Genomic DNA, 14,586 nt, shown 5'->3' on the forward strand with positions numbered 1-14,586 from the left:
AACAAAACAGTTAAGTAATGCATTACAAAAAAATGGTTGATGCATGTTTTATCCTGACAACTGTACAACAAATCTCTTATGTTAATATTAGTCGCGTTCTGAGAAAACTTGGCATAATGCATGTGCGTAAAGTGTCGTCCCAGATTAGCCTGTGCAGTCCGCACAGGCTAATCAGGGACGACACTTTCCGCTTTTATGACATTTTTTCGTTTAAATGAAGTCTCTTCTAAGCAAAAATCCAATTTATGCGGAATTTTTCGTCCCTGATTAGCCTGTGCGGACTGCACAGGCTAATCTGGGACGACACTTTACGCACATGCATAATGCCCAGTTTTCTCAGAACACGACTCATATAATGGCCATTGCACTAATCAATATTATCAGGAACAACTGATTTAATGAGTGGAATTAGGTGCCCAGATTGGTTCACATACATCAATAAAAAAACATTATCCAAATATTATAAAGTTAAAGAGAATTTTATCGGAATATATTTCTACATTTACTTCTACTTTCAAATATAAATTCTCGTTCAAATAAATGCATTTCATCGCTTTATTAATCAAAGGTGTTAAATTCTGGCAACTCATGTGTATTCTTTATTAACATTATAAACATCTATATCGGGTTGAGAAACACACATCGCCATTCGAAACGTTTCAATATGAAGATCTAATTAGAAATTGCAATGTTATGCAAACAACAGGAAATGACGCACTCAAAACAACGATGAGTTAACTATTGTCAACGTCATGGAGGGGCTAATCCGAAACATTTGTGTACATGTTTAAAGACATATCGATCCCTCGCATAATAATAATGATAATAATAAAAACAATAATAATAATAAAAGTAACAGAAATAATAATAGTTATGATTATAATAATAATAGAGAGAGGCAGAGATAATTAATTTAGACTTATTCACATAGGCCTCGTATTGAATACATACAAAGCCGAAATTAATTAATATCACTCATCATTTGCTTTTATTTTGTCAATGAAGTACACCAAGGTATTACAAACTATCAACAACTTAAAACCGTGAGTTCATAACAATAAAATTTGTATCGCGTGTCTTTTCTTCGAACACTAGGAGTTTTATTTTCTCGAAATGTATGTTTTATGTCCGCCTTTTACAATATTCCTAACAACATTCAAACGTTGTTTGCAATAAGTGTTCTGTTTTGGCAAAAAGAACAGTCTTATCGGGATGAAGCATCGACATAAAGCACGGTATAACGAAATACAATAATTTGTATATAATTATCAACAAGTTGCTTATACAAAATTATTGTTTGCAAACCTTTCCGAATCATATTATGACTTTTCTTAAAACAACCTGTTACTGGAGAGGTCGTATATATTGTTCCGGTTGAACGATCATTTGATCTATTTCACGGGACGTTTGACATATGCTACATCCGGTACAGAACACGCATGCGCAGCAGTCACCGAGCATGGTTCCCTGAAATTGTATGAAGTATTGTTACGAACTTACACACATGAGTGGAGAAATTATTTCATGTTCAAATCAGTAAAAACATATGCAGACAATCGAAATCCGACTATAAATCCGAAAATAACCGCATTATCAAATGTGGTATAATAAGAATATATTTGCAACAAACCGAATACTTCAAAACATGCCGTATAGTTAGCATCTATATATTTTCAAAACAAGAGTTAATAACTTCATAAGAAACAAACAAAAACTTATTCGAAACTAAGCCGCCTGGTACACAAATCTGATTTATCGATGTAATATATAAATAATAATAAGTTTGTTTCGAACGGTTAGCTCAGTTTAAAGAGCGTTTGCCTACAAATTCGAGGATCGCGGGTTCGATCCCCGGAACAATCACTAACCTGTGTGAGGATTGATAATAAAAGCCTTTATATGGCAACCCCCCCCCCCCCCCCCAACCTCTGATTCAAGTAGGGCATATCACATATATAATATTAATACAAGTGTCATAACGGACAGTTTACTAGAACTATTTAAAAAATAAAATATTTTATAACAAGTTTGCCTTCTTTAGAACCACATACTTGAATGATTCAACATATAGTATATTCAATATTTCCTGATACCTGTATCCCGCCAAGGCCCCTGACCTTTACCCTGATAAGGGGCCATGCACAAGGGATGAGGGCGGCGGCCCCTGACTCCCCAAGCCGCTCCAGAAGGTCCCATAGCCTCAGACAAGGACACAGACACGTGTATAGTTCTGTTGGAGTAGACAGTTAATATTTAAATGCTATACGTACCGTAAACATTAAACGCCTCGCATGTTTTACCTACCCATGCGAGTTAATCGTTTTATCCACGTTCTGGTAAAATAGGATTACTGTATGTGCGTAAAGTGTCGTCCCAGATTCAGCTGTTCAGTCCGCTCAGGCTAATCAGGAACGACAGTTTCCGCCTTTACTGGATTTTCGTTTAGAAGAGAGTTTCTTTCAACGAGAAATTCCGTAAAGGTGGAAACTGTCGTTCCTGATAAGCCTGTGTGGATTGCACAGTCTAATCTAGGACGACGCTCTACGCACAGGCATTGAGTCCAGTTTTTCATGAACGCGGCTCGTTTGATTATAGCTATGATCGGTACCAGTCAAACCCCTGCGAGTAGTTTTGAGAAATAGCAACAATACCAACGTCATCAGTAGCGTATTGTATAACATTGGAAGGATTTTTGCATTATCAGAAAATAAGTTTGCTGATAAATAATTTCAAACGTAAAGATCAATATATAAATAATTACATGCAGTATTTACTTTTCTAAGTTATGGCATCCTCAGAGTGGCATAACAAATGTTTATCTTCTTGTTAGTTCGGTTTCAAGTAGCTTTTTAATTGATTTGAACATTGAGACTGTAACGCATTGAATGAGTTTAATGTTTTTTAATATGCCTTTAATTTGAATCCCAGTATATAATAATTGGTACTAAAAACAAACTTGATATTGACAATAGACAAATTATTTCAATAAACAAAGCTAACTTTTTTATATGAATCTGTCAAGAGTATTGACAAACATCAGCATAAACCCCACATTGACAAGCTTTTTTTAAAATGTTCGATTTATTAAAATGGCATTCAAATACAATGTAAGTGTTGCCAAAGAAATCCATATTGGCATTGTAGGCTTAGACTTGAATTAAAAAAATACTTGTAAAAGCATGTTCCCGATTGCAATCAGATAGTCCTGTGGTCCAATCTCTGTGACCCCTTGCGGCCGTCTTCAGTGTCAGTCTTGACCTTTCACGTGGTGTAAACGGACCAACGCTCGACCTTGACCCACGCGCGCTCGACGGTTGCCTAGTTACCACACCGCGCGGTGATACATCAACGGGAGGTAACTCTAATCTGTCCATCTCTGTCTCATCGCAGTTATTCAACATTTTCTTAATTTCTGTTTGCCTTTAAAGGGAACTTTTCACAGAATTTTTCATGCATTGAAGTTTGTCAATAAATGCTTTATATTGATAAATGTAAACATTGGATCTAAAAAACTCCATTAACAAAAAAGTAACCCTCGACTGGGCTCGAACCACTGACACCTGTAGTAAAAGTCTATCTCTTAGGCCACTCGGCCATCCGTGCTCATATAATTAGTGGTGTACTTTATACTTTATATAAGCAATCCTCGTATTATCACAAAATATAACGAGAACAACAGAACGCTCCAAATTGTTCATACGTTTCGCATTACAACGCTTGATAATTTTCAGGTTTTTACATCGTCAAAAGATGCATAAAGTGGATATTTTAGAGCATGATAAATTTTCAGAATTACTGTTTCCTCACAAATATCATAACCAATCTGAAACATTTTTTTTATTTTGTCAATTTACCAAAACATGAAAAGGCCCTTTAATCATGTAAAAAACGGTTAGAAGTTTATCGGTATTGCATGCAGAATTAAGCACACTTCACATATCAAGCTTTGACAAACGGTGTTGTCAATATAAAAATCAGTAAGTTTATTTTCAAAAAAGAATCTCCGTGACTGTTTAAATCAAAATTCGTAAGCATTCACATTGTACTTAACAAGAAATATACCTGTGTATTTCTTTAAATTATATTCCAGTTTGAAAATTAAAAAACCCTGAAACACAAGGCCAATAGGGTAAAAGCTTGCATCGTAACCATTAGGCTTTTAATCACGCAGTGTCGAGTGAAATGCTTGTACGTGCCTCATCGGAGCATAATAAGAAATGGAGTTTGTAAAATTACTTCAACCGTTAAGAGAATTACGATGACAAGTGAAGATAATCTCTCGGTTGAAAGGCGCGGTGTTCTATAGGTATTTATACAATTACCTATTATGCAAACGTTATTTCCTAACTTTCCCTTTTTAGAGGGATTTTAGGTTTACAAAGGCATAATTCAGATGCTTAATTGACCTTTTATCGGGAATAGTAACAACTGCAACACGCAGAGATAACATTGAAACGACGTGAAAGGATTCGACATTACCGGACTTTAGACGCAATTTCGAAAGATAGGATTATATGAACAAGGTAAATATCTACGGATGATAATCGGTCGTGGTAGGATAACAGTATTTCCAGCTCCTTATACAGTCCCATTATAAAATGGCAAACTTTTTAATGTATTTTTTTCCCTAGCCGTTCCTTTCCGATTCCTCAAGGCATAAGCGATACGCTGCAGACATTTGTAGCAACTTTCAGTTAATACTAACGAAGAAGCGAAGAAGATGCGCAGTCCTGACTAGATTGAAGACTGGTTATTGCCTCATTGACTGGCGCCGAATGCTTTGCCGTGACTACTGAATCGCAGATTCAAATGAATGCTAAACTGAAAGAAGGGTTATTTCCTCACTGACTGGTCCCGAATGCTTTGCCGTGACAACTGATTAACATCTTCAAATGAATGCTATATTGGGCTCGATATGTCCAACTGTCATGTTTGCAAAATTTAAATATTTTTAAATTGGATGAACGCATGCATTATATGCAAAGCCACGTTAAATTCCACTACAAATTTGGGTATAAGCATGCTATATTCAACGCAAAAAAAAATGAAACGTGTTTCAATAATATGTTCAATTGAAATTACATGTATATTCTTTCTATAAGTTATTTCTTAAAATATTGTAGTTATTTAATTGATGATTACATATTGTAAAGATAATCATAAAGTATGGTATTTTATTTCAATAATGACTTGAACACTTGCAATTAACTCCCTTTTGCAATGCACTATGAAAAATAAGGGAAACAAACGTGCAAAATTGTTCAATTATGGTGGTACGGGTTATTTCCCCTAGCAGAAAAAAATGTTTGTTATTAAACACCGTTTCGCACGACAATCAACTGTTGCTAAAAGTTTGTGCAAATATACAAAGTTTTAAATAGTTAAGATTGTATGTAAATATTATACTACCCATTTATAATAAACACTGTTTAACTACAATCCGAAAAAGCATTCTCAAAAAATGTTTGTGTTACTTTCTTTAAACGAAAATTCCAAAAACTACCTTGGTTTAATGCCGACATGCAGGTTTCTGTGCATGTAGAAATTTTTTAATTGCGACCGTCATTGTATTAGCTTTCACATTCGAAAGGTTCTTTTACTGTCTGACAGATAATGGTCGGCTAATCTTTGATTTTATTTTTCCACAAATCGCCATTGTATCTAGAGATGTGCATGTTTTTGGGTTCAATGTATTGTTCAATGTACCATAAGATTGTTGCATATCTTCTTTCATCTTATAACAAATGGTAAAATCAAGTATGCAATATTATATAATTTCTCAGCAAATACAAAAACTGACTTAAAATATCGCAGGGTAATTTAAGAAACTTACTAAAAATACCAGAGGGAAATAATGTATATCATTCTTTCATACTTCCACGTAATTGTTTATGTTACAAGTGTCATATTTACATAAAAGATGTGATTAGACTCTAAGATCACTTACAGAATCAATTATCACGTTGATAATGCCTATCACCTAGGTGCAGGAATGCACGGCCGCGAGGGGACGCCACGGGATTACATCAACAGCAACGTGTTTCCAATTTATTGTGATCGTACCTTGCATATATTACACTTACTGTAAAATAAAATGTTCTTAAAGGTTGGGAGTTAGGTTTTTGATTGTAACATAAAACAGCATCATTATAACCGACATTATTGCCTGCATCACTAACAGCAGCGATAGTTCACCGCAGACAACAGCAGCTTAATTCTCGATCAGTTTAACCCATGTATGCCTTGTGGACTCTCCTATCCTTCTGAATTGGATCAATTTATTTCCAAAATTAGGAATGTTTATTTCTATAATTAGAATATTTTTTACAGAAATTCCTGTAAGCAAACAGCGCAGACCCTGATGAGACGCCGCATCAATGGCGGCGTCTCATCAGGGCTACGCTGTTTGCCAAGGCCGTTTTTCTAGACGCTAGGAATAAATGGGTTAACATTACAGGATATTTAATTGAAAAATATATTTTGTTAAAATGAGGTGGAATAAAAAGTAATAATAATTTATAAACTATATACAGACTCCGAAAAACAATAACGATTACATAAATTGAAAAGTGCATCATATTGTTAAGTAAAGTAAAACAACAACAAAGGCAGCAACAATACAAAGAGCATACTTATGTTTCATGCGCAAAAACATTATACAATTAATGGTTTTTAATAAATAAAAAAACAATCCCAATACAGTTTTATCGCAAGATGGCAAACAAAAATGCAAAAAGCCGAAAAAACTCAACAAAGGAATAACAAACGCTTTATACACGTTCTTTGTGGTCCGTTCGTTATAACATCTGTCATTGATGATCTAAGCTCAAAGCCTTTAAAGGGATCTTTTCACGCTTTGGTAAATTGACAAAATTGAAAAAAGTTGTTTCAGATTCGCAAATTTTCGTTTTAGTTATGATATTTGTGAGGAAACAGTAATACTGAACATTTACCATGGTCTAATATAGCCATTATATGCATCATTTGACGATTTTAAAACCTAAAAATTATAAAGCGTTGCAACGCGAAACGATTGAATAATTTGGAGAGTTCTGTTTTTGTCGTTAAGTTTTGTGAAACTACGAAGATTGCTTATATAAGGTATAAAATACGTCTACCAAGTGTACTCGGCGGAATAGCTCAGTTGGCTAAAGCGTTTTTACTTCAGGACTCTGGCAGGACTCCAGGGGTCACTGGTTCGAAACCTGGTCCGGGCAATGTTCTTTTCCTTTTTTTAATTTTATTCTTGATTTTTTACTGGAGCTTTTACGATCCAATGTTTACATTTATCGATATAAAGCATTTAATGAATAAGTTAAAAAATGCCAAAATCTGTGAAAAGGCACCTTTAAGGGCCCAGTAGGGGTTTCTCAATCACTGTGAATCAAAACAGTGGCTTCAATAATCTGCCAGAGGGAGACAGTCTCCTTCGTTTTCAGCTGTGCAAACACCAATATTTGGAAAGGGGATTACCGGTATAGGTGTAGTACAAGCGCGATATTAATCCCCATCCATTCTCGCTCGTCTTACCTGTTTATAGCGAGACCGATGGGTCTCTACGAGAAGTTGGCTACAGGGTATTGTAATTTACTCGGCATCGGATCAGAGCGTATGTGTTCCCCCTGGATGATTTAATTTAGTTGCTTGTAATATGAAGTGTTTGTGAGATTCGTGTTTATTGGACAGGCATTCAAGGATTATTGGCCGTTTTGTGTCGTTTACGCGTAATATTACGGAGGTCAATTGTAAACTATAAGTACAATAATAGCACTCGAATTTTCAGTATTGTTCTCCGGATCAAATTAGGATTGAGTTCGTCACCAAATAAATCGGGCGTGCACCCTTTTCAAACAACGACAGAACATTCGTGTGCAAATATTCATAGCGTTGCATGAAGAATTCAAATAAGAAATTAGTTTATATCTTTATCCAGTGAAGTAATCTCAACGGTTGATAGGTGTATGGAAAATGAATACATCGCTGAAAATGTGTAATTCAGGTGATTTTTCAATTGGATTTTATCGGATAGTTGCAGTCGTTCTTTTGCTAATAAGCTCATTTGGCTCGCAAGCGCAGACAGAAACTTTCCGAATCGGTGAGTATTTTGAAGTTAAACGTTTTGTGTTGTTACAATAATCATAATTATTTTAAGATAATATTACAATCTAATAAAATTATATTGTTTGATTAAAAAAGCATTGCAATTAAGTTCGGCGAGACATGATAAGTGTTCAAAGTAAAAGTTAATATAAAAAACAACAAGTCGGATAGGTTTTCTTTATATCATACAACAATATGCGGTATTTTTTCTGACCAGTAATACTTGTGCAAACCACTACCACTAATCAGGATTTATAGCTCGGTCGTTTATGTATCTCACTGTAAATCTCCGCATCTACACATTCATCTACGTCTGATCTCTGACCAGATCAGTTAAAATGAGATAACACCATGTCGACAACAGCACCAGCACGCATGAGCCGACAACGTCGGTCAATTAATTACACATTATACGCAGCTCATGTAATTATCATGTAGATTGTAATAGATAGACTAGTTTGAAACACTCTTTATTCAAATGGATACGGAGGATAAGAATTTCCCTGACATTTTTGTGTAATCTATTTAACACTTTACCCCAAGAATCAACAAAACATTCGAGATGTCTAAAGTTTTTATATATAGTTCCGGTTATAAGGAAAAAAAGACACGTAGTGACTGTTCAAACTTCATTATGTAATATTTTTTATCGAAATACGTGTGCGATTATTGAATGAATGCAAACCACAGACTACTCGAGTTATTGAATTATTAGTGTATAATATTCTGTTCTCGTCTGTGCATTTAAGGAATACAATCCATTTAATAGAATCAAATGGCTCCCCTGTTAATCGCTGGTTTTATTTGAATTTCTCTACAATATGCTTCATACGTATTCGAGTATGTTCATGTTTATCTATGCAGTTGTTAAAACTTATATCATTGGCTCATAGAGATATGTTATGTTATGTTTAGCTTTAGTGTAACTTTTTTATTTATTAAGAAGTGTATTCAATATGCATGTATCAATATATCAAGGCGTATTTAATATTGTGGTCAATTTTGCGACATCAAACGAAATCACAAATTTGTTTAAATTACAAACTCATCAAAATTATATTATGCCTTTAACCGAATGCTTGTTTTCCATTCAAACGCTTACAAAAGAAATAACTTCAATAGGTCGGTCAAGTTTCTTATTGTACTTAGATCAATATAGACCAGATTTGTATATAATGCTATGACTTTACCTGACCGGATATTCAGATTTGCTTTACTATTAAAGCAAATAAAAATGCTCCTATAGTGGACATAAGCTTAATTTTACAATGTATGATCGATATTCGTATAAAAAAGGTAACAATCGAACTGGTTATAGAATGACCTCGCTCGGTGGAAATAAGACTTCGTGCATGTGCGTTAAGTGTCGTCCCATAGTAGCCTGTGCAGTCCGGAATTAAATAAGGTTCAGTATTTTCCGCATCAACCTGATTTTCGTTGAAAATATACTCAGAAAAAACGAAAAATTCCATAAGAGCGGAAAGTGTTGTCCCTGATTAGCCTGCACGGACTGCATACTAATTCTGGGACTATAATTGACGCACATGAATTAAGAACGTTTTTTTCACAGTGTTCCATATCAACAATCACCCATGGCCGTGTTGAATGTATATACCGATACGTGTAATAATTTGTTACCATGTCTGTATTGCAAAACCTGCTCAGTGAGGCTTTAATAATATTAGCACATATTTGCACAACGGCTTCGTTTAAACATAAAGAAATACGTAAAGGTAGTATTAGTTTTTTGCCGAAATTTATAACAGTTTGCATAAAACTAATGCTTCTTTTTTAGTCCTTCATGTCTGCAATAACTTAATCTCCGAGTCAGGATTACAGTGAAAAAAATGTTTATATGAAACCGATCTCTTATGCAATCAAGTCATCTGCACTCGAGGCATAACTCTAAATCTTCTTATCAATTCTCGATAATGTTGAAGTATAAACGCATATTAATGTTTAATTAAAATGTTCTTAATACGAACTAAATGGCTTTTTAGTGCATATCAACGAGGCGTTAGATTACAAAAGTATTAAAAATATGACTTAGAGTGTAGTGACCAAAATGCAAACAAACCATATAATTACTATTTTGTTTTTCATTGTTTTGTTTTACATTATTTTGTTTTACATTATTTTGTTTTACATTATTTTGTTTTACATTATTTTGTTTAACAAACCTCACTCCCCGTGAATTTCTTCGTTAGAACAAAATTGTTGTCACATGGTATAATTTAAAATCGTTTCGATTATCTTGATCTTGGTGATTTTTCTCTTTGAATAGTAAATTCATATACTAAGTATACGAGTCTGATTGCCATATTATACTCATTCGCATATTTAAAGGCGTTGTTTTGCACTATAACGTTTACATGTATGAGCGTGAGTTCTCATCCTACAAGTACTGTGGATGATCTCTGCCCTATTGTTCTGGCGTATTGGCGGTTTTTAAGAAAGTCGCAAACATGACAAGACGAAAAGAACGACAAATATGCCCGCCAGATTGACACAAGGGGCGACAATACGAAAATTATGGCATCTGTCACCATTTTTATTTTTCTTGATGGTATATTTTTTCGTTTTCGCGTGTTATCTTGTGGGCGACTTTTAAACTCGTCAACAGGCAAACAAGAGATAATGACACATATATACCAGCCAAAACGACAAACGGCAGCCAATATGATAAATATAACGTTTGTTACCATTTATGTCGTAAAGATCGTCGAATTCAGCTTCGGTATGCATTGATCAAGGTTGCCAAAAAGTGTTAAGATAATTAAACATTCCAGCCTCCAAATGTATAATTATGGCTTCCTAAAATAAACTATTAAGATCAAAATAATATTCGCCTGTACAATGCTTCGACTGGCAATTGCACACAATTTGTCTCTGTTTAGTTTGAATGTTCTCTTTCAGAATTTCTTCCACGTTTCGAACAAAAACGAATGTTTATAACAAACGATTACGACATGCTCATTTGTTATTGACAAGCGTTTTTACGACCTTCCGGATAAAGCATTTTTCGTATCGATGTTCAATTCTTCTTTGTACGAAGAACAAACTGGTTATCATGTGACCCCTTGAGTTGTAAAGGAAAATCAATCCACGGACATGAAATATGAAGACTTTGAACCCTTCAAGTCAACATAACTACTTTGGGAGATGAATGAATATTGGCGTATGAAACAATGAGCTCCGACGTTTATAATAATTTGGCTGGATATTGGTCATTTATACCAAATAAATAGTAAAATCATACGTTAGTTAACCAGAATTCTATCTATGAGCCGCGCTCTGTGAAAAGGGGTTAAATGCATGAGCGTAAAGTGTCGTCCCAGATTAGCTTGTGCAATCCGCACAGGCTAATCAGGGACGACACTTTCCGCCTAAACTTGATTTTCAGTAGGGAGGGACTTGCTTGAAACTAAAAATACCATACAACAGAAAGTGTCGTCCCTGATTAGCCTGTGCGGACTGCACATGCTAATCTAGGACGACACTTTGCGCCCATGCTTTATTCCCAATTATCTCAGAACGCGACACATATTGATATTAATGCGTACAATAAAATTGTTTGTTGTAACAACTTCAGAAGTGAACACATTACAGCAACATAATATACAAATGTGTTAGATTATTTGTTTTTTTCATTGATGAGCGTGTGTGCATACTTGTGGAGGTATGTTGACCCCCTACGTTTTGCTGTTTCTGTTGTTTTTGATAGTTGATAACTCAATGTTTAGATGTTTGTATTCTTTTATACAGATCTTAATCCAAATTAGCTATCATAGCGTTTAAGAAATAAGTGCTTTCATTCGGTGGTTATTACGAACAGTATTAAGTACATGTACTTATTAATGAAAAAGACATTTAGCGGATGGGGGAGTTCTTAAGTGAGAGAGCGAAAAAAGATGTGATTAACTGGGTAGTTGATTATTTAGTTGACCGAAATTTTAAAGCGAGATTATACGATTTTGTCAAATATGTATTAATTTATATAAAATGTGTAAAAAACTTATAAAAAATATATTTTAATTTAAATTAAAATAAAAGTTAAGAAGAACATGTGTCGAAAAATGCGAAATAAGCCAGATATTTAATTCTGAAATCGAAAAAGGCTGTACAGTCGAATTCGCCTGCATGTAAATCATGCATGTATGATGTGAATCTAAATTTAGTTTAACGGTTCATTTTAAATTCCTGCAACAATATCTTTTTATACGACACACGAACACTAACTAAAAAGACGAATGTATCGGTTATTGTAGGAAAATATGTACGAAATATCTTCGTCACAATCGGCTCGGGACGCTCATTTGTCTTTGCTGCATTTTAAGGAATTCGTCTTCAATGTATATTTTTTCTTGCACTTTTATCACGTGTAACATATTTTATCAATATATTACAATTTAACACATATACAAAATTGTATACTCTCGCTTTAAGTGAGTCAGTGTGTGTTAGTGATTGCCTAAATGAATGAGTGATTGAGCGTTATTCAGTGCGTTATACGTCATAGAGTGATTGCGTATTCACACTAATTGTGTGAGTGTGTCATATAAGGATTGCTTCATCATAAATAGTGTGTTAGTATGTTATATAGTGATTGAATAATGACAATGATTGAGTTACTACATTATAAGATATATTGACTAAAACTTAGAGATCAAGTGAGTACGCGATAAAGTGTTTGAATATGCATTTTCAAATTAGAATGTTCGTTTTTACCTCACTGATTCACACATTCACCGTGTAACCAGATGCCGGTAAATTGTACTTATGTTGTCTTGTTCAAACTAAATTTCCTCAAATAATTAGTTTTCCGTTAAACGCGTTTTCATTGACAAGATTTAATTGCTCTTTAAGTTTCACGATAAAACCTTTTAAGTGCTTTAATTGAAAGTGTACATTTTCACGCGTTTTAAGTACGCACAGTTGGCGTTCGTTAGACTGAATTCAACATGACATTAGGTGGCGGATGGTATTTAATAAACTCTGAGAGCAAATATTTATATTTAATCGCGATATAAACATTATTTACCCACACACGCAATTTGAGCATGGTCATTTTTCATGTGGTATCATTGATATAAGCTATTATTAAGCGTCAGCAACCTTCCCGAGATAAATATAAATGTTTGTCAATGTTTTACTGTTGCCGAACGCATCACCAACGGTGATTTAACTAAAATTCATTAATGGAAATGCATTTCATTATTGTCGAATACGTAATCTGTGCCCATACCTCTACAGCAAAGGGATAAAAAATCCTGTTGTTGCTTAACGTAGCATGTATATTCCGTGAATGATCATTTACTGTTAGTCTTCTCTGCGAACTAATTAATGCCAGAACTCTGGCAAGTCTCTTACTTTCGTTTGAAGTTCCTTCTTTTACTGAATCGCTTCAGAAGACGCCGCAGGCTTTTCTCGTCTGCCACAAAATGCACGCGCTTAGAATTCCTGGTGGGATTTCACATCTGTAAAAGCACGTGCATTCCATGATGTTCATTCAGGTTGCTAGACGGTTGAAGAAGAATTGCGTAATGAGAATAATGTGAAAAACACATACAATTTGTTGCTTAAATGGCTGAGTAAAGTTAACGTCGATGCAAGAAAATCAGTTTCATTTCGTTTTTTCGACAATACAGAAGGTTGTTTGCAACTAAATTGTATACATGTATTATTTATTTTAAACTAAAGATGTCTGTGCAAAAATATGATATTGCAATCACAGCCTTTAAAGGGACCTGTTCACGTTTTGAAATATTGACAAAATTGAAAAAATGTTTCAGATTTGCAAATTTCGTTGTAATTATGTATTTTGCAAGGAAATAGTAATACTGAACATTAACCATGCTCTAAAATATCAATTATATGCATCTTTTGAAGATTTAAAAATCTGAAAATGATAAAACTTTGGAGAGTTATGTTGTGATCGTTGTATTTGTTACATCACGAGGATTGTTTATTTAAAACTTTAAAATACATTCACGATTATATCAGGACAGATGGCCGAGTGGTATAGACTTTTACTCCAATGGTCAGTGGTTCAAGTCCAGGTGGGGATTATCTTTTTTCTTTCTTTACTGTTATTATTGTTTTATGCTCTTTAATTCCATTGTTTCCATTGATAAATTTAAAGCATTTCATGGCAAACTTCGAAACATGCCAAAATCTGTGGACAAGTCCCTTTAAACGCAAACAACGTTTTAACCAGACTTACATTACCATAACATTAGTAATATGTTTTTATTGAGTCCATGTACAATTTAAAGGAAAATAAATTATGTCATACGTGCAACAGGAAGTTAAACGATAGCAACATTACAGTCATAAACTTAGATGCAAAGCGCTTAAAAATGACATAAACCAAACAGATAATTCATACAAATCAAGTGCCAAATCTTCTAAACAAAATTGTTGAAAAAGTGTGAAAAGTATTTTGAGTCCATGCATGCTAAAGTCTGACTTCTCACTCCTCAGAAT

General features: G+C 34.3%; 2 protein-coding genes across 5 annotated transcripts in view; one reads left to right on the top strand and one right to left on the bottom strand.

Moving 5' to 3' along the window:
* Positions 1 to 554: 554 nt before the first annotated feature.
* Positions 555 to 4,203, bottom strand: LOC127848716 (cornifelin-like). Its single transcript, XM_052381334.1, has 4 exons — positions 4,063 to 4,203; positions 3,170 to 3,420; positions 2,094 to 2,230; positions 555 to 1,467 (listed from the first exon to the last, which is right to left on the bottom strand). The coding sequence occupies exons 2-4, from the start codon at positions 3,399 to 3,401 to the stop codon at positions 1,345 to 1,347; spliced, it is 492 nt and encodes a 163-aa protein (XP_052237294.1). The 5' UTR covers positions 3,402 to 3,420; positions 4,063 to 4,203; the 3' UTR covers positions 555 to 1,344.
* Positions 4,204 to 7,554: 3,351 nt separating this feature from the next.
* The window catches only part of LOC127848696 (glutamate receptor ionotropic, kainate 2-like), a 139,317-nt gene continuing 132,285 nt past the window's right edge, over positions 7,555 to 14,586 (top strand). For 2 of the 4 annotated variants that reach the window (XM_052381288.1, XM_052381289.1), the window contains exon 1: positions 7,559 to 8,095. In XM_052381288.1, the coding sequence (XP_052237248.1) occupies positions 7,969 to 8,095 (127 nt within the window). In that variant the 5' untranslated portion in view covers positions 7,559 to 7,968. Of the gene's footprint in view, positions 8,096 to 14,586 lie in introns of all 4 variants that reach the window. The other 2 variants (XM_052381291.1, XM_052381290.1) reach the window with 2 other exon arrangements.

Source organism: Dreissena polymorpha, chromosome 10 (genome assembly GCF_020536995.1).
Source record: "Dreissena polymorpha isolate Duluth1 chromosome 10, UMN_Dpol_1.0, whole genome shotgun sequence".
Lineage (NCBI taxonomy): Eukaryota > Metazoa > Mollusca > Bivalvia > Myida > Dreissenidae > Dreissena > Dreissena polymorpha.

Excerpts from the sequence above, each read along its gene's own strand:
- LOC127848716 (XM_052381334.1), bottom strand. The coding sequence starts at position 3,401 with ATGTTGAATAACTGCGATGAGACAGAGATGGACAGATTAGAGTTACCT. Across the intron at positions 2,231-3,169 it reads TCGGGAACATGCTTTTACAA|AACTATACACGTGTCTGTGT; the intron begins GTATTTTTTTAA and ends CTACTCCAACAG. Across the intron at positions 1,468-2,093 it reads GGGGCCTTGGCGGGATACAG|GGAACCATGCTCGGTGACTG; the intron begins GTATCAGGAAAT and ends ATACAATTTCAG.